Below are 20896 nucleotides of genomic sequence, written 5' to 3' on the forward strand. Positions count from 1 at the left end.
TTTTATATTTTCAATTCTTTAAAGTAACCAGCCTTTGCCTTCATGACAGCTTTGCACATGCTTGGCATTCTCTCAACCAGCTTCACCTGGAATGCTTTTCCAACAGTCTTGAAGGAGTTCCCACATATGCCCAGTGTCACGACTTCTACCGAAGTTGAGGCCTCTCCTTGTTCGTGCGGTGCTCGGCGGTCGACGTCAGCGGGCTTCTAGCCATCATTGATCCATTTTTCATTTTCCATTGGTTTTGTCTTTTCTTCCTACACACCTGGTTCCAATCCCATTCATTACCTGTTGTGTATTTAACCCTCTGTTTCCCCTCATGTCCTTGTCAGAGATTGTTTGTTGTTCATGATCGTGTAGTTTGTATTGGTGCGCGACGGGTCCTCGTACCTACTTTGTTTTGATTATGTATTATGGTTTTGGAGCTGTGTTTTTCAGTTATTAAACTACTCCATTATACCGAGTTTGATTCTCCTGCGCCCGTCCTCCCTGCCGCCTGTCCTCCCTGCCACCTATACACACGTCGATGACACTCAGCACTTGTTGGCTGCTTTTCCTTCACTCTGAGGTCCAACTCATCCCAAACCATCTCAATTGGAATGAAGTCGAGTGATGGTGGAGGCCAGGTCATCTGATGCAGCACTCCATCCCTCTCCTTTTTGGTCAAATAGCCCTTACACAGCTTGGAGGTGTGTTGGGTCATTGACCTGTTGAAAAACAAATGATAGGCCCACTAAGTGCAAACCAGAAGGGATGGCGTATCGTTGCAGAATGCTGTGGTAGCCTTGCTGGTTAAGTGTGTCTTGAATTCTAAATAAATCACAGACAGTGTCACCAGCAAAGCACCCCCACACAATCACACCTCCTCCTCCATGCTTCATGGTGGGAACCACACCTACTCTGCGTCTCACAAAGACACGGCGGTTGGAACAAAATATCTCAAATTTGGACTCGTCAGACCAAAGGACAGATTTCCACTGGCTAATGTCCATTACTCGTGTTTCTTGGCCTAAGAAATTCGACCATGAAGGCCTGATTCACGCAGTCTCATCTGAACAGTTGATATTGGGATGTGCCTGTTGAACTCTGTGAAGCATTTATTTGGGCTGAAATTTCTGAGGCTGGTAACTCTAATGAACTTATCCTCTGCAGCAGAGGTAACTCTGGTCTTCCTTTCCTGTAGCGGTCCTAATGAGAGCCAGTTTCATCATAGCGCTTAATGGTTTTTGCAACTGCACTTGAAGAAACTTTCAAAGTTCTTGACATTTTCCGGATTGACGGACGATCATGTCTTAAAGTAATGATGGACTGTCGTTTCTCTTCGCATATTTGAGTTGTTCTTGCCATAATATGGACTAGGTCTTTTACCAAATAGAGCTATCCTCTGTATACCACCCCTACCTTGTCACAACACAACTGTTTGGCTCAAACGCAATAAGGAAATCAATTCCACAAATTAATTTTCAACAAGGCACACCTGTTAATTGAAATGCATTCCATTTCATGAAGCTGGTTGAGAGAATGCCAACAGTGTGCAAAGCCGTCATATAAATGTAGAGAGGTAAATTATATAGATGCAGAGAGATAAATTAAAGAGATATAGATGTAGAGAGGTAAATCATATAGTTATAGACGTGGAGAGGTAAATGATATAGATATAGACGTAGAGAGGTAAATTACATAGATATAGACGTAGAGAGGTAAATGACATAGATATAGACTTAGAGGTAAATGATATAGATGTAGAGAGGTAAAATATACAGATATAGATGTAGAGGTAAATTATATAGATATAGAGAGGTAAATTATATAGATATAGATATAGATGTAGAGAGGTAAATTATATACATATATGTACAGTGATAGGTAAATGAAGTATTTTAAGCTCAATGGGAAGTGGGGGATGATAATGAATGGATGACTAGTCACAGGGTCCCTGTTGTGACTCACTTCAGAATCATCTGAACATGACCAGTAATGTTTATTATATTACCACAGTGTAAGGATATTATTGCCTGGGGAGGGAGATAACTATAATAGTAGTAGAGTGTAAGCATCGTATTTCTGTATCTCCCCATTTCCCTGAGACTCACCTCTGGCAGGACCGGCCTTTCCAGGACTCCGTTGGGCACTGTTGTTGTTGTTCACCTGGATGCCATTTTGCTTCATCAGTTGCATCAGCTCAAACTCCAGGGCTGCAATCTGTGAAGAAATCATTTCGAGTTTCAGTGTAAGTGACCCATGCAGGGCGACTCCCTCCACTGGTAACACCATGTACCAGCAGGGACAGTGGTTAGACCCACAGCCGTTCCATGTCGTTGATCTACTTCAGAGCTAGCGTACATGATAAGATGGCGCAGGTAGGCATGGCCGCTCAGTTTCTAGCTCCTAAGAAACTTTGCAGTATTTTTTTTGTGTGTGTTCTTTCTCACATTATAATTCCATTATTTTACTTTTAGTTTTGTATTGTTGTGTATTGTTAGATATTACTGCACTGTTGGAGCTAGGAACAGAAGCATTTCACTACACCCGCAATAACATACAGTTGAAGTCATTTTCGTCAACATCCGCTGAATTGCAGAGCGCCAAATTCAAATGAAATTACTAAAAATATTTAATTTTCATGAAATCACAAGTGCAATATAGCAAAACACAGCTTAGCTTGATGTTAATCCACCTGGTGTGTCAGATTTCAAAAAAGCTTTTTGGCGAAAGCATACCAAACGTTTAAGTAAGGACATCTCTCTCAGCAGACAAAACATTACAAACAGCTAGCAGCAAAGTAGATTGGTCACGAAAGTCAGAAAAGCAATTAAAATGAATCGCTTACCTTTGATGATCTTCGGATGTTTGCACTCACGAGACTCCCAGTTACACAATAAATGTTCATTTTGTTCCATTTGGTTGGCGCGTTATGTTCAGAAATCCACAGGCTCGAGAGGACGGGGCAGACGGAAATTCCAAATAGTATCCGTAAAGTCCGTAGAAACATGTCAAACGTTTTTTTATAATCAATCCTCAGGTTGTTTTTACAATATATAATCAATAATATTTCAACTGGGCTGTAGCTTCTTCAATAGGAGAGAGAGAGAAAATGTCTGCTCCACTCTGTTGGCACATGCAAAATGCTGCTGGCACCCAGCCATCCACTGACGCAATGTGATCGTTATCGCTCATTTACCAAGATAAAAGCCTGAAACTATGTCTAAAGACTGTTCACACCATGTGGAAGCCATAGGAAAAGGAATCTGGTTGATATCCCTTTAAATGGAGAGAAGGCATGAAATGGAACAGAGAGCTTTCAGGAAAAACAGCACTTCCTGATTGGATTTTCCTCAGGTTTTCGCCTGCAATATCAGTTCTGTTATAGTCACAGACAATATTTTGACAGTTTTGGAAACTTTAGAGTGTTTTCTATCCTAATCTGACAATTATATGCATATTCTAGATTCTGGGCCTGAGAAATAGGCAGTTTCATTTGAGGTTTTTCATCCAAACATCAAAATACTGCCCCCTACACTCAACAAGTTAAAACTTGTTTTTCAACCACTCCACAAATTTCTTGTTACAAACTATAGTTTTGGCAAGTCGGTTAGGACAACTCCTTTGTACATGACACAAGTATTTTTTCCAACAATTGTTTACAGACAGATCATTCACTGTATCACAATTCCAGTGGGTCAGAATTTTACATACACTAAGTTGACTGTGCCTTTAAACAGCTTGGAAAATTCCCGAAAATTATGTCATGGCTTTAGAAGCTTCTGATAGGCTAATTGACATAATTTGAGTCAATTGGAGGTGTACCTGTGGACGTATTTCAAGTCCTACCTTCAAACTCAGTGCCTCTTTGCTTGACATCATGGGAAAATAAAAAAAAATCAGCGAAGACCTCAGAAAATAATTGTAGACCTCCACAAGTCTGATTCATACTTGGGAGCAATTTCCAAATGCCTGAAGGTACCACGTTCATCTATACAAACAATAGTACGCAAGTATAAACACCATGGGACCACGCAGTCGTCATACCGCTCAGGAAGGAGACGCGTTCTGTCTCCTAGAGATGAACGTACTTTGGTGCGAAAAGTGTGAATCAATCCCAGAACAACAGCAAAGGACCTTGTGTAGATGCTGGAGGAAACAGGTACAAAAGTATCTATATCCAAAGTAAAACGAGTCCTATATCGACATAACCTGAAAGGCCGCTCAGCAAGGAAGAAGCCACTGCTCCAAAACCGCCATAAAAAAAGCCAGACTATAGTTTGCAACTGCAAATGGGGACAAATATCGTACTTTTTGGAGAAATGTCCTCTGGTCTGATGAAACAAAAATAGAACTGTTTGGCCATAATGACCATCGTTATGGTTGGATGAAAAAGTGGGAGGCTTGCAAGCCGAAGAACAACATCCCAAACGTGAAGCATGGGGGTGGCAGCAGCATGTTCTGGGGGTGCTATGCTGCAGGAGGGGCTGGTGCACTTCACAAAATAGATGGTATTATGAGGCAGGAAAATTAGGTGGATATATTGAAGCAACATCTCAAGACATCAGTCAGGAAGTTAAAGCTTGGTCGCAAATGGGTCTTCCATTTGGACAATGACCCCAAGCATGCATCCAAAGTTGTGGCAAAATAGCTTAATGACAACAAAGTCAAGGTATTGGAGTGGCCATCACAAAGCCCTGACCTCAATCCTATAGAAAAATTTGTGGGCAGAACTGAAAAAGCATGTGCGAGCAAGGAGGCCTACAAAACCGACTCAGTTACACCAGCTCTGTCAGGAGGAATGGGCCAAAATTCACCCAACTTATTTTGGGAAGCTTGTGGAAGGCTACCTGAAACGTTTGACCCAAGTTAAACAATTTAAAGGCAATGCTAATTGAGTGTATGTAAACTTCTGACCCACTGGGATGAATGTAATTAAAGAAATAAACCTGAAATAAATCATTCTCTCTACTATTATTCTGACATTTCACATTCTTAAAATAAATTTGTGATCCTAACTGACCTAAGACAGGGTATTTTTCCTAGGATTAAATGTCAGGAATTGGGAAAAACTGAGTTTAAATGTATCTGGCTAAAGTGTATGTAAACTTCCGACTTCAACTGTATGTGTATGCGACCAATACAAATTGATTTGATTCTAATTGTCAACTAATCATAAAGCCCTGGACCAGGTAAATCAGGGGAGCTAGTTAAGAGCTACAACAAAATTGTGAAACATCTGGGGTGTCCGCAAGGTGAGGTTTGAAGACCACTGTGCTAATCAAACCAGTGTGCTAATCAAACCATTGTGCTAATCAAACCAGTGTGCTAATCAAACCAGTGTGGTAATCAAACCAGTGTGGTTATCAAACCAGTGTGCTAATCAGACCAGTGTGCTAATCAAACCAGTGTGGTAATCAAACCAGTGTGGTAATCAGACTAGTGTGGTAATCAAACCAGTGTGCTAATCAGACCAGTGTGCTAATCAAACCAGTGTGGTAATCAAACCACTGTGCTAATCAGACCAGTGTGCTAATCAGACCAGTGTGGTAATCAAACGAGTGTGGTAATCAAACCAGTGTGGTAATCAAACCAGTGTGGTAATCAGACCAGTGTGGTAATCAAACCAGTGTGGTAATCAGACCAGTGTGCTAATCAGACCAGTGTGGTAATCAAACCACTGTGCTAATCAGACCAGTGTGCTAATCAGACCAGTGTGGTAATCAAACCAGTGTGGTAATCAAACCAGTGTGGTAATCAAACCAGTGTGCTAATCAAACCAGTGTGGTAATCAAACCAGTGTGCTAATCAAACCAGTGTGCTAATCAAACCAGTGTGCTAATCAAACCAGTGTGCTAATCAAACCAGTGTGCTAATCAAACCAGTGTGGTAATCAAACCAGTGTGCTAATCAGACCAGTGTGGTAATCAAACCAGTGTGCTAATCAAACCAGTGTGCTAATCAGACCAGTGTGGTAATCAAACCAGTGTGGTAATCAAACCAGTGTGGTAATCAGACCAGTGTGCTAATCAAACCAGTGTGGTAATCAAACCAGTGTGGTAATCAAACCAGTGTGGTAATCAAACCAGTGTGGTAATCAGACCAGTGTGGTAATCAAACCAGTGTGGTAATCAGACCAGTGTGCTAATCAGACCAGTGTGCTAATCAAACCAGTGTGGTAATCAGACCAGTGTGGTAATCAAACCACTGTGCTAATCAGACCAGTGTGCTAATCAAACCAGTGTGGTAATCAAACCAGTGTGGTAATCAAACCACTGTGCTAATCAGACCAGTGTGCTAATCAAACCAGTGTGGTAATCAAACCAGTGTGGTAATCAAACCACTGTGCTAATCAGACCAGTGTGCTAATCAGACCAGTGTGCTAATCAAACCAGTGTGGTAATCAAACCAGTGTGGTAATCAAACCACTGTGCTAATCAGACCAGTGTGCTAATCAGACCAGTGTGGTAATCAAACCAGTGTGGTAATCAAACCAGTGTGGTAATCAAACCACTGTGCTAATCAGACCAGTGTGCTAATCAGACCAGTGTGGTAATCAAACCAGTGTGGTAATCAAACCAGTGTGCTAATCAGACCAGTGTGGTAATCAAACCAGTGTGGTAATCAGACCAGTGTGGTAATCAAACCAGTGTGCTAATCAGACCAGTGTGCTAATCAGACCAGTGTGGTAATCAAACCAGTGTGCTAATCAGACCAGTGTGGTAATCAAACCAGTGTGCTAATCAGACCAGTGTGCTAATCAGACCAGTGTGCTAATCAGACCAGTGTGCTAATCAAACCAGTGTGCTAATCAGACCAGTGTGGTAATCAAACCAGTGTGCTAATCAGACCAGTGTGCTAATCAGACCAGTGTGGTAATCAAACCAGTGTGGTAATCAGACCAGTGTGCTAATCAAACCAGTGTGCTAATCAAACCAGTGTGGTAATCAGACCAGTGTGCTAATCAAACCAGTGTGCTAATCAGACCAGTGTGCTAATCAAACCAGTGTGCTAATCAGACTAGTGTGCTAATCAAACCAGTGTGCTAATCAAACCAGTGTGCTAATCAGACCAGTGTGCTAATCAAACCAGTGTGCTAATCAGACCAGTGTGCTAATCAAACCAGTGTGCTAATCAGACCAGTGTGGTAATCAAAAGAATGTGCTTATGTTTAGTGGGCTGTTATGTTATGTTTGGTGGCTGTTATGTTATGTTTGGTGGCTGGTATGTTATGTTTAGTGGGCTGTTATGTTATGTGTAGTGGGCTGTTATGTTATGTTTGGTGGCTGGTATGTTATGTTTAGTGGGCTGTTATGTTATGTTTGGTGGGCTGGAACGTTATGTTTAGTGGCTGGTATGTTATGTTTAGTGGCTGTTATGTTATGTTTGGTGGCTGTTATGTTATGTTTGGTGGCTGATATGTTATGTTTAGTGGGCTGGAATGTTATGTTTGGTGGCTGGTATGTTATGTTTAGTGGGCTGGAATGTTATGTTTAGTGGGCTGGTATGTTATGTTTAGTGGCTGATATGTTATGTTTGGTGGCTGGTATGTTATGTTTAGTGGCTGGTATGTTATGTTTAGTGGGCTGGTATGTTATGTTTGGTGGCTAGTATGTTATGTTTAGTGGGCTGGTATGTTATGTTTAGTGGCTGGTATGTTATGTTTAGTGGGCTGGAACGTTATGTTTGGTGGCTGGTATGTTATGTTTAGTGGGCTGGAATGTTATGTTTGGTGGCTGGTATGTTATGTTTAGTGGGCTGGAATGTTATGTTTAGTGGCTGGTATGTTATGTTTAGTGGCTGGTATGTTATGTTTAGTGGGCTGGTATGTTATGTTTGGTGGGCTGGAACGTTATGTTTGGTGGCTGGTATGTTATGTTTAGTGGGCTGTTATGTTATGTTTGGTGGCTAGTATGTTATGTTTGGTGGCTGGTATGTTATGTTTAGTGGCTGGTATGTTATGTTTAGTGGGCTGTTATGTTATGTTTGGTGGCTAGTATGTTATGTTTAGTGGGCTGGAATGTTATGTTTAGTGGCTGGTATGTTATGTTTAGTGGGCTGGAACGTTATGTTTAGGGGGAATTAGGGGTTTATCTTGTACTTATACAGATACATAATGTACACTTGTATAGGTACCGGTATAAACATATCACACAGCCATAAGCATGATAATAACTCTGATCTTTGGTTGTGGGTTTCCCTAGGTACAGATTGTAGTTTCCCTAGGTACAGATCTAGGATCAGCGTCCCCTCCCCCAATCCTAACCCTAACCATTAATGGGGAAGATGCTAAACTGACCCAAGATCAATTTCACTCTACACCTGGATGTACTCAGCAGGATTGATTAGATTACCATAGAGGAAGGCCATTGAGAGAGCATATTACCCTGACTTGCAGTCCCTGGATCTCTTCCAGGTGGGACTTCTCTGCATCCTCCAGCCTCTTCCTCTCTGCATCCTCCTTCTGGACAAACTCCACCTCCCTGGGAGAAACAGAGAGAGGGGAGAGAAGAGAAGGAGATGGGGGTTAGAAGGGTACGTTGGTGTCCCTCTGACAGGGGTGATGACAGGGAGAGTGTTTGGTGTGAGGACAGGGACAGAGTGTAAGATATTTTGATGGTTGGGGACAGCTCATCTGACAGGGGTGAAGACAGGGACAGAAGTGTTAGGTGTTTGAGTAGCTGGGACCGCTCCTCTCACAGGGGTGAGGACAGGGACGGAGTGTTAGGTGTTTGAGTAGCTGGGACCGCTCCTCTCACAGGGGTGAGGACAGGGACGGAGTGTTAGGTGTTTGGGGAGTTGGGACTGTTCCTCTAACAGAGGTGAGAACAGGAATGTGTGAATATGACGAGATATGTAGAGCTCCTCTCTGTGTTGTCCCCTTTAACAGGAGTGTAGAAGGTAAAGAAGGGTATAGTGTGTGTGTGTGTGTGTGTGTGTGTGTGGGTGTGTGGTGTGTGGTGTGTGGTGTGTGTGTGTGTGGTGTGTGGTGTGTGGTGTTTGTGTGTGTGGTGTGTGGTGTGTGGTGTGTGGTGTGTGTGTGTGTGTGTGTGTGTGTGTGTGTGTGTGTGTGTGTGTGTGTGTGTGTGGTGTGTGTGTGTGTGTGTGGTGTGTGTGTGTGTGTGTGTGTGTGTGTGTGTGTGTGTGTGTGTGTGTGTGTGGTAAAAGGAGACTATCCCAGGGAGGATAGGAAATAAAGACAGAGTGACAGCCTGACACAGTCCTGCCTCTGTCTTACAGCAGGGCTGAAGGACGCATGACGCCCTTGTACTCAGACAGACAGACAAACAACCATAACAAACCCAACACACTCAGACAGACAAACAACCATAACAAACCCAACACACTCAGACAGACAAACAACCATAACAAACCCAACACACTCAGACAGACAAACAACCATAACAAACCCAACACACTCAGACAGACAAACAACCATAACAAACCCAACACACTCAGACAGACAAACAACCATAACAAACCCAACACACTCAGACAGACAAACAACCATAACAAACCCAACACACTCAGACAGACAAACAACCATAACAAACCCAGCACACTCAGACAGACAAACAACCATAACAAACCCAACACACTCAGACAGACAAACAACCATAACAAACCCAACACACTCAGACAGACAAACAACCATAACAAACCCAACACACTCAGACAGACAAACAACCATAACAAACCCAACACACTCAGACAGACAAACAACCATAACAAACCCAACACAGACAGACAGACACACAGACATTGGCTCTTGAGACATTTGCAATTCCTTGTGCTCACTACATCCGCTAGGTGAAATTATCTGCCTGTCTTATTCTGGCCTGTTCAACATTGCTGCTGTTAAAATGGAGGGAGAGTTTGTTTCCGCAGTTAGCAGCAATGTTGCCTCAAGGACAAAGGAATTTAAAGGCAGTCAGAGCGGAGAGTGGCAAAGCACTTCTGATGGGAATGACCATAGAGATCAACTCACTACTTTGAGAGAGAGGCTGCGGTGTGGAGCAGAGCTGCATAGGAAGTCAACACAACTCTCTCTCTCTCTCTCTACAGACATGCTTCAACTAAGTGGCACTTGGTTAAAATGTCCTTCAGATTCATGGGTGGAATCTGTTTGTGAAAACGTTTGATACACATACTGTAGGAAAATAACAGGGTTTGAAAAACAGATGTGTATTACCTAAAATAAGCTGTCATTTGCAATGGCCTCTAAATTTGGATTTGAATCTTAAATAACATAGCTACGATAAGATGTTGTCCTTATAAACCAAAGTGGACTGAATAATGTTGCAATTCTTCAGGTTTTCAGTCATTTAAAATATATATATATATTTTACTAGGCATGTCAGTTAAGAACATATTCTTATTTACAATGACGGCTACCCCAGCCAAACCCTGGAATTGAACCAGTGTCTGTAGTGACACCTCTATCACTGAGATGATGCACTGCTGCGCCACTCGGGAGCCCATTTTACTCTAATGGCAACAGATAACACGGACACATCTGGAGTGTGTGGCTAGTTACTGACTAGACCAGAGCAACAGATCTGGAGTGTGTGGCTAGTTACTGACTAGACCAGAGCAACATATCTGGAGTGTGTGGCTAGTTACTGACTAGACCAGAGCAACAGATCTGGAGTGTGTGGCTAGTTACTGAGTAGACCAGAGCAACAGATCTGGAGTGTGTGGCTAGTTACTGAGTAGACCAGAGCAACAGATCTGGAGTGTGTGGCTAGTTACTGACTAGACCAGAGCAACAGATCTGGAGTGTGTGGCTAGTTACTGAGTAGACTGAGTATTTGTTATTTTACCAGGTAAGTTGACTGAGAACACGTTCTCATTTGCAGCAACGACCTGGGGAATAGTTACAGGGAAGAGGAGGAATGAGCCAATTGTAAACTGGGGATTATTAGGTGACCGTGATGGTTTGAGGGCCAGACTGGTAATTTAGCCAGGACACCAGGGTTAACACCCCTACTCTTACGATAAGTGCCATGGAATCTTTAATGACCTCAGAGAGTCAGGACACCCGTTTAACGTCCCATCCGAAAGACGGCACCCTACACAGGGCAGCGTCCCCAATCACTACCCTGGGGCAATGGGATATTTTTTTTAGACCAGAGGAAAGAGTGCCTCCTACTGGCCCTCCAACACCACTTCCAGCAGAATCTGGTCTCCCATCCAGGAACTGACCAGGACCAACCCTGCTTAGCTTCAGAAGCAAGCCAGCAGTGGTATGCAGGGTGGTATGCTGCTGGCTTAATATGGAGTGTGTGGCTAGTTACTGACTAGACCAGAGCAACAGATATGGAGTGTGTGGCTAGTTACTGACTAGACCAGAGCAACAGATCACCTATTTAATCCTATTAACTGGTTACTGTAGTTCCAGTCTGCCTAGTTAATTGGCACAAAGCAACATTCCAAGCGTGCTACAGTATAATACGAAGTACAGTAAATCACAAAAGTACATGTTGATGTTGATCTGTAGTCAGTTAAAAGATGCGAAAGGAACAACAAAGAGTTGTTTGACAAAGTGCTGGGCAACAGTATTAGTGATATTAGTGCAAGGAAAATACATTAATAGTTCTGTATGGACATGAGCGGCGGGAATGAGTAACTCCCTTAGAACATGGGTCGCCTGACCTCAAGACAAACCCACTACCCTAAGTTAGATATTTCACTTGGGAGAGTTCGTAACAGCCTTACCAAGCCTAGGAATGATACAGCATATTGAACCAGTATGTTGTTTAATTTAGACTAGTTTAGCACCAGACTCTGACTCACTTCTGCTGGAAATCTTTGATGAGTTTCTTGGCCTTGTTGTACTTCTTCTCTAGGGTGGTGTACTGACACTGGGCCTCCTTCAGGTGCTCGTTGACCGTGTGGCACAGGGTCTGGGCCTCGATCCAGTAACTCTCCAGCTTCAGCATCCTCTCCTTGTTCTCCTCCATGCTGGCCTTTAGCTGGCTCTTCTCCTTCTCCCAGCGCGCCTTCTCCCTGTCCACCGCTGCTAGCTGGGGTAGGCAAGCACACAGACATTCAGATACTGAACACACATAAACACATTAGCATGGCAACACACACACACACACAATCACAGACACACACACACGCATGCACGCACTATGGTATGAGACTATGCTATGGGATGAACACCTTAACTTACAGATCACTAACCAGCCTTCACAACAAAGAGAAACTGCAGCATTGCATGCAACAAGCCCTTCAATGAGTTTAGTATATTGGCACAACCTCCTTTCAAATGTTGTTACTGTATTACATCCTTCTACTCCTCGTCAGGGCAAACTTCTGAAGCAACAGTCTCCCAACGACCAACAGTCTCCCAACGACCAACAGTCTCCCAACGACCAACAGTCTCCCAACGACCACCAGATCAGCTCAGGCTCAGAGTATTACACCAACAAGCTTATCTTTCACTGTCACTAAATCCACTCATTCAATTGAGTTAATAATCTACGGAGCTTTTAGATCACTTCCTGCAGTTTGATCTAAACTGTCCTCATAGGGCGGCACACAATTGGCCCAGCGCCATCCGGGTTAGGGGAGGGTTTGGCCGGGGTAGGCCGTCATTGTAAAATAAGAATTTGTTCTTAACTGACTTGCCTAGTTAAATAAAAAGGATGCAGGGGATAAACCAGACACTTTTAAAAAGCTTTTTTGTCTGTGCCTGCTTGCCTGTCACTCTCACGTAACCACTGACTCACTCACCGCCCAGACACCTGTGACACGAAACTGCAAGAGAGGCAGCGGAGCTAGACTTCTGAAATACACATGCAATTGCCTTAAATATTCAGAAATAACTCAAATAGAAACTATTATCCACTGCACTGTCCAATGATGTCCTTTTTCCAAACATATGTCAATTCCTCATGCTTTTATGGTGCTTAGTAAATATATTTTATACCATTCTTAGAGATGATAGTAGCGGAGCTTTCTTACCTTGTTTTTGAGCTTCTGTATCTCTGCCTCGGTGACAGTGTGCTTGATCTGCAGCTGAGGGAGTAGAAAGGGAAGAGGTCGATCTGATGATCAAACACTTGGCTGAGCAGCCTCTGTGCTGGACAAGCCTCATGCAGAGACAAAGACAGAGACAGAGACATACACACACACACACACACACACACAGAAGGAGTCAATAGGCAGAGAGCGAAAAGTGGTGATTGAATGACAGACAGAGAAAGAGAGAGGAAGGACACAGTAGAATGAGAGAAGTTGTGAGAAAGAGGCAGTAAAGGAATGTGAAGAGAGAAAAAGAAAGAGAAAGAGAGAGAGAGAGAGAGAGAGAAAGAGAGAGAGAATGAGAGAGAGAGAGAGAGAGAAAGAGAGTCCCAGAAAGAGAGAGAGGAAGAGAGAAAGAGAGAAAAAGAAAGAGAAAGAGAAAGAGAGAGAGAGAAAGAGAGAGAATGAGAGAGAGAGAGAGAGAGAGAGAGAAAGAGAGTCCCAGAAAGAGAGGAAGAGGAAGAGAGAGTCCCAGAGAAAGAGAGAGAGAGAAAGAGGAAGAGAAAGAGAGAGAGAAAGGAGGGAGAAAAAGAGAGCGAGAATGAGAGAGTCCCAGAGAGAGAGTTCAGAGGTTTTGGGACAGTAGAGATTACATGATTTCTCACTAAATATCCAGAACACCGCAGTGCAGCTCGAGCAATTTGTTAAGTGTGTCACGCAAATGTGGTGTGAGGGACAAAATCTCCTGGTGCCAGCAGTGGTAGTAAGGCTTTTTAATCAATATTACTTGCAGGCTGGCTACTTTAAAAATGATTTTTAAAAAAATCAAATCAAAAGGTTTCTACAAGAAAGTAACGCCCAAATACTGTTTTGTCAGACATTTGCTACTGTTTGACTTCGTTCCAATCAGGAACAAGAAGGAGTTGTTCGACAAAGTACTGGGCAACAGTATTAGCGATATTAAGGCGAGGAAAATACATTAATACATACAGTAAGACCTTTTTTTGGGACCTTCTGTCTTTTTTTAGAGTGGTGAAAGGAAAGAAGTAGAGGAAAAGAGACAAGGAAAGAGGAAGTGAAGTGACCTCTCTGAACTTCTGGTAGAGTTTGGTGGCATCCAACTCTGAGGGGGAAATGATGTCATCCGCTTCTGGCAAATCGAACACCTCAATGCTCTTCTCGCCGTCGCCCTCCCCGTCTCTGGCCCTGTCCGCAGCTGGCCCTGCCTCCTCATCCTCCTCCTCCTCCTCATCAGTGGCGTACTCCCCTGTCTGAGGTCACACACACACACATAACATGAGAATACATTTCCGTCTATATAATTTGTCATACATATACATTTCACAGAGAACAACACAAGCTCCTCCTCATCAAACGTTTACCCCTTTTTTTTCTCGCTTGTTTGACTTTGTCTAACTTTCATTGAGTCCTCTCTTCCTATTTTAAGAAACGTTGCCTGCTACTCCAACGTTTGCCAGACGACTCATCCTGTATTAATTCCGCTGCTGTATCGGTCACACCATGCATCAGTCTGAACCTAACATCCTAGAAGTCGTTTGTGGTAATGTTAAAATGACATGAAACAAAGATTTGTGTAGGCCAGTTCTGGTTTCTGGGACCAATCAAAACGATTTGCATTTGAAACCTTAGTGGGCGTGGCGTTTGGCCGGCGCTCTGTGGATGAGTAGCCAGGCATCTCGAATGTTGATAATGAAAACAGTTAATCATGTTTACGGTGAGGACAACAAATACACCAGCTTAAGCTTTCTCTCAGCCAATTTTGAGAGAGAGACCAGTTGTCATGTCTGGGTATAGAATAACAGGGGCCCAGTCAAAGTGAACTGGGGGTTGAGGTGAGGTGAGGAAGGGGAAGATTGATGGATGGGGATGGAGGGTGGGGGGTTGAGGAGAGGGTCAGGGTTAGGGTTAGGGTTAGGTCATTGTCATCCTGTGATGACCCACAGTATGGAAAACCCTTTCAGATGAGTGGTGCTTTATGAGAGCAATCCATCACCATCATCACGACTAGGGCTGTGGCGGGTACAAAATTCCATCAGCCGGTCTCACGGTAACTGACCGCTAATTAACAACAACAACAATTTTTTTTTTTTCTTGGGCCTCTATAACTAGATCTATTTTTTTTGCGAATTGGATTGATCCCCTCTACCACACGGAACGAGGTGGCTAAAAACAGACCTCCATCCTATGCTAGCTTGCTACCGATGGCCCGGCTAGCTGTCTGAATCGCCGTGACCCCCAACCAACCTCTCCACTCACTGGACCCTTTTGATCACTCGACTAAGCATGCCTCTCAATGTCAATATGCCTTGTCCATTGCTGTTCTGGTTAGTGTTTATTGGCTTATTTCACTGTAGAGCCTCTAGTCCTGCTCACTATACCTTATCCAACCTATTAGTTCCACCACCCACACATGCGATGACATCTCCTGGTTTCAATGATGTTTCTAGAGACAATATCTCTCTCATCATCACTCAATACCTAGGTTTACCTCCACTGTATTCACATCCTACCATACCTTTGTCTGTACATTATACCTTGAAGCTATTTTATCCCCCCCAGAAACCTCCTTTTACTCTCTGTTCCAGACGTTCTAGACGACCAATTCTCATTGCTTTGAGCCGTACCCTTATCCTACTCCTCCTCTTTTCCTCTGGTGATGTAGAGGTGAATCCAGGCCCTGCAGTGCCTAGCTCCACTCCTATTCCCCAGGCGCTCTCTTTTGATGACTTCTGTAACCGTAATAGCCTTGGTTTCATGCATGTTAACATTAGAAGCCTCCTCCCTAAGTTTGTTTTATTCACTGCTTTAGCACACTCTGCCAACCCGGATGTTCTAGCTGTGTCTGAATCTTGGCTTAGGAAGACCACCAAAAATTCTGAAATTTTCATCCCTAACTACAACATTTTCAGACAAGATAGAACTGCCAAAGGGGGCGGTGTTGTAATCTACTGCAAAGATAGCCTGCAGAGTTCTGTCCTACTTTCCAGGTCTGTACCAAAAACAATTCTACTTTTAAAAATCCACCTCTCTAAAAACAAGTCTTTCAACCGTTGCTGCCTGCTATAGACCACCCTCTGTCCCCAGCTGTGCTCTGGATACCATATGTGAACTGATTGACCCCCATCTATCTTCAGAGCTCGTGCTGCTAGGCGACCTAAACTGGAACATGCTAAACACCCCAGCCATCCTACAATCTAAGCTTGATGCCCTCAATCTCACACAAATGATCAATGAACCTACCAGGTACCTCCCCAAAGCCATAAACACGGGCACCCTCATAGATATCATCCTAACCAACTTGCCCTCTAAATACACCTCTGCTGTCTTCAACCAAGATCTCAGCGATCACTGCCTCATTGCCTGCATCGGTAATGGGTCAGCTGTCAAACGACCTCCACTCATCACTGTGAAACGCTCCCTGAAACACTTCAGCGAGCAGGCCTTTCTAATCGACCTGGCCGGGGTATCCTGGAAGGATATTGATCTCATCCCGTCAGTAGAGGATGCCTGGTTATTTTTTTTAAATGCCTTCCTAACCATCTTAAATAAGCATGCCCCATTCAAGAAATTTAGAACCAGGAACAGATATACAGTGCCTTGCGAAAGTATTCGGCCCCCTTGAACTTTGCGACCTTTTGCCACATTTCAGGCTTCAAACATAAAGATATAAAACTGTATTTTTTTGTGAAGAATCAACAACAAGTGGGACACAATCATGAAGTGGAACGACATTTATTGGATATTTCAAACTTTTTTAACAAATCAAAAACTGAAAAATTGGGCGTGCAAAATGATTCAGCCCCTTTACTTTCAGTGCAGCAAACTCTCTCCAGAAGTTCAGTGAGGATCTCTGAATGATCCAATGTTGACCTAAATGACTAATGATGATAAATACAATCCACCTGTGTGTAATCAAGTCTCTGTATAAATGCAATTGCACTGTGATAGTCTCAGAGGTCCGTTAAAAGCGCAGAGAGCATCATGAAGAACAAGGAACACACCAGGCAGGTCCGAGATACTGTTGTGAAGAAGTTTAAAGCCGGATTTGGATACAACAAATTTCCCAAGCTTTAAACATCCCAAGGAGCACTGTGCAAGCGATAATATTGAAATGGAAGGAGTATCAGACCACTGCAAATCTACCAAGACCTGGCCGTCCCTCTAAACTTTCAGCTCATACAAGGAGAAGACTGATCAGAGATGCAGCCAAGAGGCCCATGATCACTCTGGATGAACTGCAGAGATCTACAGCTGAGGTGGGAGACTCTGTCCATAGGACAACAACAGTATATTGCACAAATCTGGCCTTTATGGAAGAGTGGCAAGAAGAAAGCCATTTCTTAAAGATATCCATAAAAAGTGTAGTTTAAAGTTTGCCACAAGCCACCTGGGAGACACACCAAACATGTGGAAGAAGGTGCTCTAGTCAGATGAAACCAAAATTGAACTTTTTGGCAACAAACTTTTTGGCGTAAAAGCAACACAGCTCATCACCCTGAACACACCATCCCCACTGTCAAACATGGTGGTGGCAGCATCATGGTTTGGGCCTGCTTTTCTTCAGCAGGGACAGGGAAGATGGTTAAAATTGATGAGAAGATGGATGGAGCCAAATACAGGACCATTCTGGAAGAAAACCTGATGGAGTCTGCAAAAGACCTGAGACTGGGACGGAGATTTGTCTTCCAACAAGACAATGATCCCAAACATAAAGCAAAATCTACAATGGAATGGTTCAAACATAAACATATCCAGGTGTTAGAATGGCCAAGTCAAAGTCCAGACCTGAATCCAATCGAGAATCTGTGGAAAGAACTGAAAACTGCTGTTCACAAATGCTCTCCATCCAACCTCACTGAGCTCGAGCTGTTTTGCAAGGAGGAATGGGAAAAAAATTCAGTCTCTCGATGTGCAAAACTGATAGAGACATACCCCAAGCGACTTACAGCTGTAATCGCAGCAAAAGGTGGCGCTACAAAGTATTAACTTAAGGGGGCTGAATAATTTTGCACGCCCAATTTTTCAGTTTTTGATTTGTTAAAAAAGTTTGAAATATCCAATAAATGTCGTTCCACTTCATGATTGTGTCCCACTTGTTGTTGATTCTTGTGGCAAAAGGTCGCAAAGTTCAAGGGGGCCGAAAACTTTCGCAAGGCACTGTAGCCCTTGGTTCTCCCCAGACTTGACTGCCCTTAACCAACACAAAAACATCCTATGGCGTTCTGCATTAGCATTGAACAGCCCCCGTGATATGCAGCTTTTCAGGGAAGCTAGAAACCATTATACACAGGCAGTTAGAAAAGCCAAGGCTAGCTTTTTCAAACAGAAATTTGCTTCCTGCAACACTAACTCAAAAAAGTTCTGGGATACTGTAAAGTCCAAGGAGAATAAGAACACCTCCTCCCAGCTGCCCACTGCACTGAAGATAGGAAACACTGTCACCACTGATAAATCCACTATAATTGAGAATTTCAAGAAGCATTTTTCTACGGCTGGCCATGCTTTCCACCTGGCTACCCCTACCCCGCTCAACAGCACTGCACCCACCACAGCAACTCGCCCAAGCCTTCCCCATTTCTCCTTCTCCCAAATTCAGTCAGCTGATGTTCTGAAAGAGCTGCAAAATCTGGACCCCTACAAATCAGCCGGGCTAGACAATCTGGACCCTTTCTTTCTAAAAATTATCTGCCGAAATTGTTGCCACCCCTATTACCAGCCTGTTCAACCTTTCTTCGTGTCGTCTGAGATTCCCAAAGATTGGAAAGCAGCTGCGGTCATCCCCCTCTTCAAAGGGGGGGACACTCTTGACCCAAACTGCTACAGACCTATATCTATCCTACCCTGCCTTTCTAGGGTCTTCGAAAGCCAAGTCAACAAACAGATTACCGACCATTTAGAATCTCACCATACCCTCTCTGCTATGCAATCTGGTTTCAGATCAGGTCATGGGTGCACCTCAGCCACGCTCAAGGTCCTAAATGATATCTTAACCACCATCGATAAGAAACATTACTGTGCAGCCGTATTCATTGATCTGGCCAAGGCTTTCGACTCTGTCAATCACCACATCCTCATCGACAGACTCGACAGCCTTGGTTTCTCAAATGATTGCCTCGCCTGGTTCACCAACTACTTCTCTGATAGAGTTCAATGTGTCAAATCGGAGAGTCTGTTGTCCGGACTTCTGGCAGTCTCTATGGGGGCGCCACAGGGTTCAATTCTTGGACCGACTCTCTTCTCTGTATACATCAATGATGTCGCTCTTGCTGCTGGTGAGTCTCTGATCCACCTCTACGCAGACGACACCATTCTGTATACTTCTGGCCCTTCTTTGGACACTGTGTTAACAACCCTCCAGGCAAGCTTCAATGCCATACAACTCTCCTTCCGTGGCCTCCAATTGCTCTTAAATACAAGTAAAACTAAATGCATGCTCTTCAACCGATCGCTGCCTGCACCTGCCCGCCTGTCCAACATCACTACTCTGGACGGCTCTGACTTAGAATACGTGGACAACTACAAATACCTAGGTGTCTGGTTAGACTGTAAACTCTCCTTACAAAACCACATCAAACATCTCCATTCCAAAGTTAAATCTAGAATTGGCTTCCTATTTCGCAACAAAACATCCTTCACTCATGCTGCCAAACATACCCTTGTAAAACTGACCATACTACCAATCCTCAACTTTGGCGATGTCATTTACAAAATAGCCTCCAATACCCTACTCAACAAATTGGATGCAGTCTATTACAGTGCCATCCGTTTTGTCACCAAAGCCCCATATACTACCCACCATTGTGACCTGTACGCTCTCGTTGGCTGGCCCTCGCTTCATACTCGTCGCCAAACCCACTGGCTCCATGTCATCTACAAGACCCTGCTAGGTAAAGTCCCCCCTTATCTCAGCTCGCTGGTCACCATAGCAGCACCCAGCTGTAGCACGCGCTCCAGCAGTTATATCTCTCTGGTCACCCCAAAAACCAATTCTTCCTTTGGCCGCCTCTCCTTCCTGCCAATGACTGGAATGAACTACAAAAATCTCTGAAACTGGAAACACTTATCTCCCTCACTAGCTTTAAGCACCAGCTGTCAGAGCAGCTCACAGATTACTGCACCTGTACATAGCCCATCTATAATTTAGCCCAAACAACTACCTCTTCCCCTACTGTATTTATTTATTTATTTTGCGTTGCACCCCATTATTTCTATTTCTATTTTGCTGCAAACACCATTCCAGTGTTTTACTTGCTATATTGCATTTACTTCCTTTACCTCCCTTATCTCACCTCATTTGCTCACATCGTATATAGACTTATTTTTCTACTGTATTATTGACTGTATGTTTGTTTTACTCCATGTGTAACTCTGTGTTGTTCGTGTCGAACTGCTTTGCTTTATCTTGGCCAGGTCGCAATTGTAAATGAGAACTTGTTCTCAACTTTCCTACCTGGTTAAATAAAGGTGAAATAAAATAAAATAAATAAATATCAATCTACGATCCCCCATAGTCAAAAGTCGACCTATTCACTTCTGTATGAGAAATAAATATTCCAAACATAGTCTGGGACAGTTGTGGGATGCGATAGATCCCAAATGAATACAACCACTAGCATCTTTTTTACGCAATGTGGCGGACAAAACAGATCAGAACATTTAGCTTAAAATGTTATTATTTCTTCACATTATAAGTGCAGCAATGCGCACATGGTAGCAGGCTATAAGGATGAATGTTCCATTAGCTTCACCACCATCATCACCCCGTCACTATCATCATCATCATCATCATCAGCCTGTGCAGTAAGTGTGGTCAGTAGAAAAGAGACAGCAGGGTTGATGATACTGTATGTTTTTCTTTCTGCTAGAGCTCTCTCTCTCTACAGCCTGGCAGCTTACTAAACTGATCCAGACAGACAGAATG

The 20896-nt window shown here is 43.5% G+C and overlaps 1 protein-coding gene across 11 annotated transcripts in view; it reads right to left on the reverse strand.

Annotated features, from left to right (window-relative positions):
* Positions 1 to 20896, reverse strand: part of ppp1r9a (protein phosphatase 1, regulatory subunit 9A) — a 139395-nt gene that overhangs the window by 17932 nt on the left and 100567 nt on the right. For all 11 annotated transcript variants that reach the window (XM_090209183.1, XM_036953408.2, XM_090209179.1 and 8 more), the window contains exons 7-11: positions 14040 to 14225; positions 12955 to 13008; positions 11779 to 12008; positions 8369 to 8465; positions 2094 to 2202 (exon numbers count right to left, since the gene is read on the reverse strand). In XM_090209183.1, coding sequence (XP_090065309.1) covers positions 2094 to 2202; positions 8369 to 8465; positions 11779 to 12008; positions 12955 to 13008; positions 14040 to 14225 — 676 coding nt within the window. The remainder of the gene's footprint in view (positions 1 to 2093; positions 2203 to 8368; positions 8466 to 11778; positions 12009 to 12954; positions 13009 to 14039; positions 14226 to 20896) is intronic.

The sequence above is a fragment of the Oncorhynchus mykiss genome, chromosome 18 (genome assembly GCF_057628025.1).
Source record: "Oncorhynchus mykiss isolate SJ-2025 chromosome 18, ASM5762802v1, whole genome shotgun sequence".
NCBI classification, from domain to species: Eukaryota; Metazoa; Chordata; class Actinopteri; order Salmoniformes; family Salmonidae; genus Oncorhynchus; species Oncorhynchus mykiss.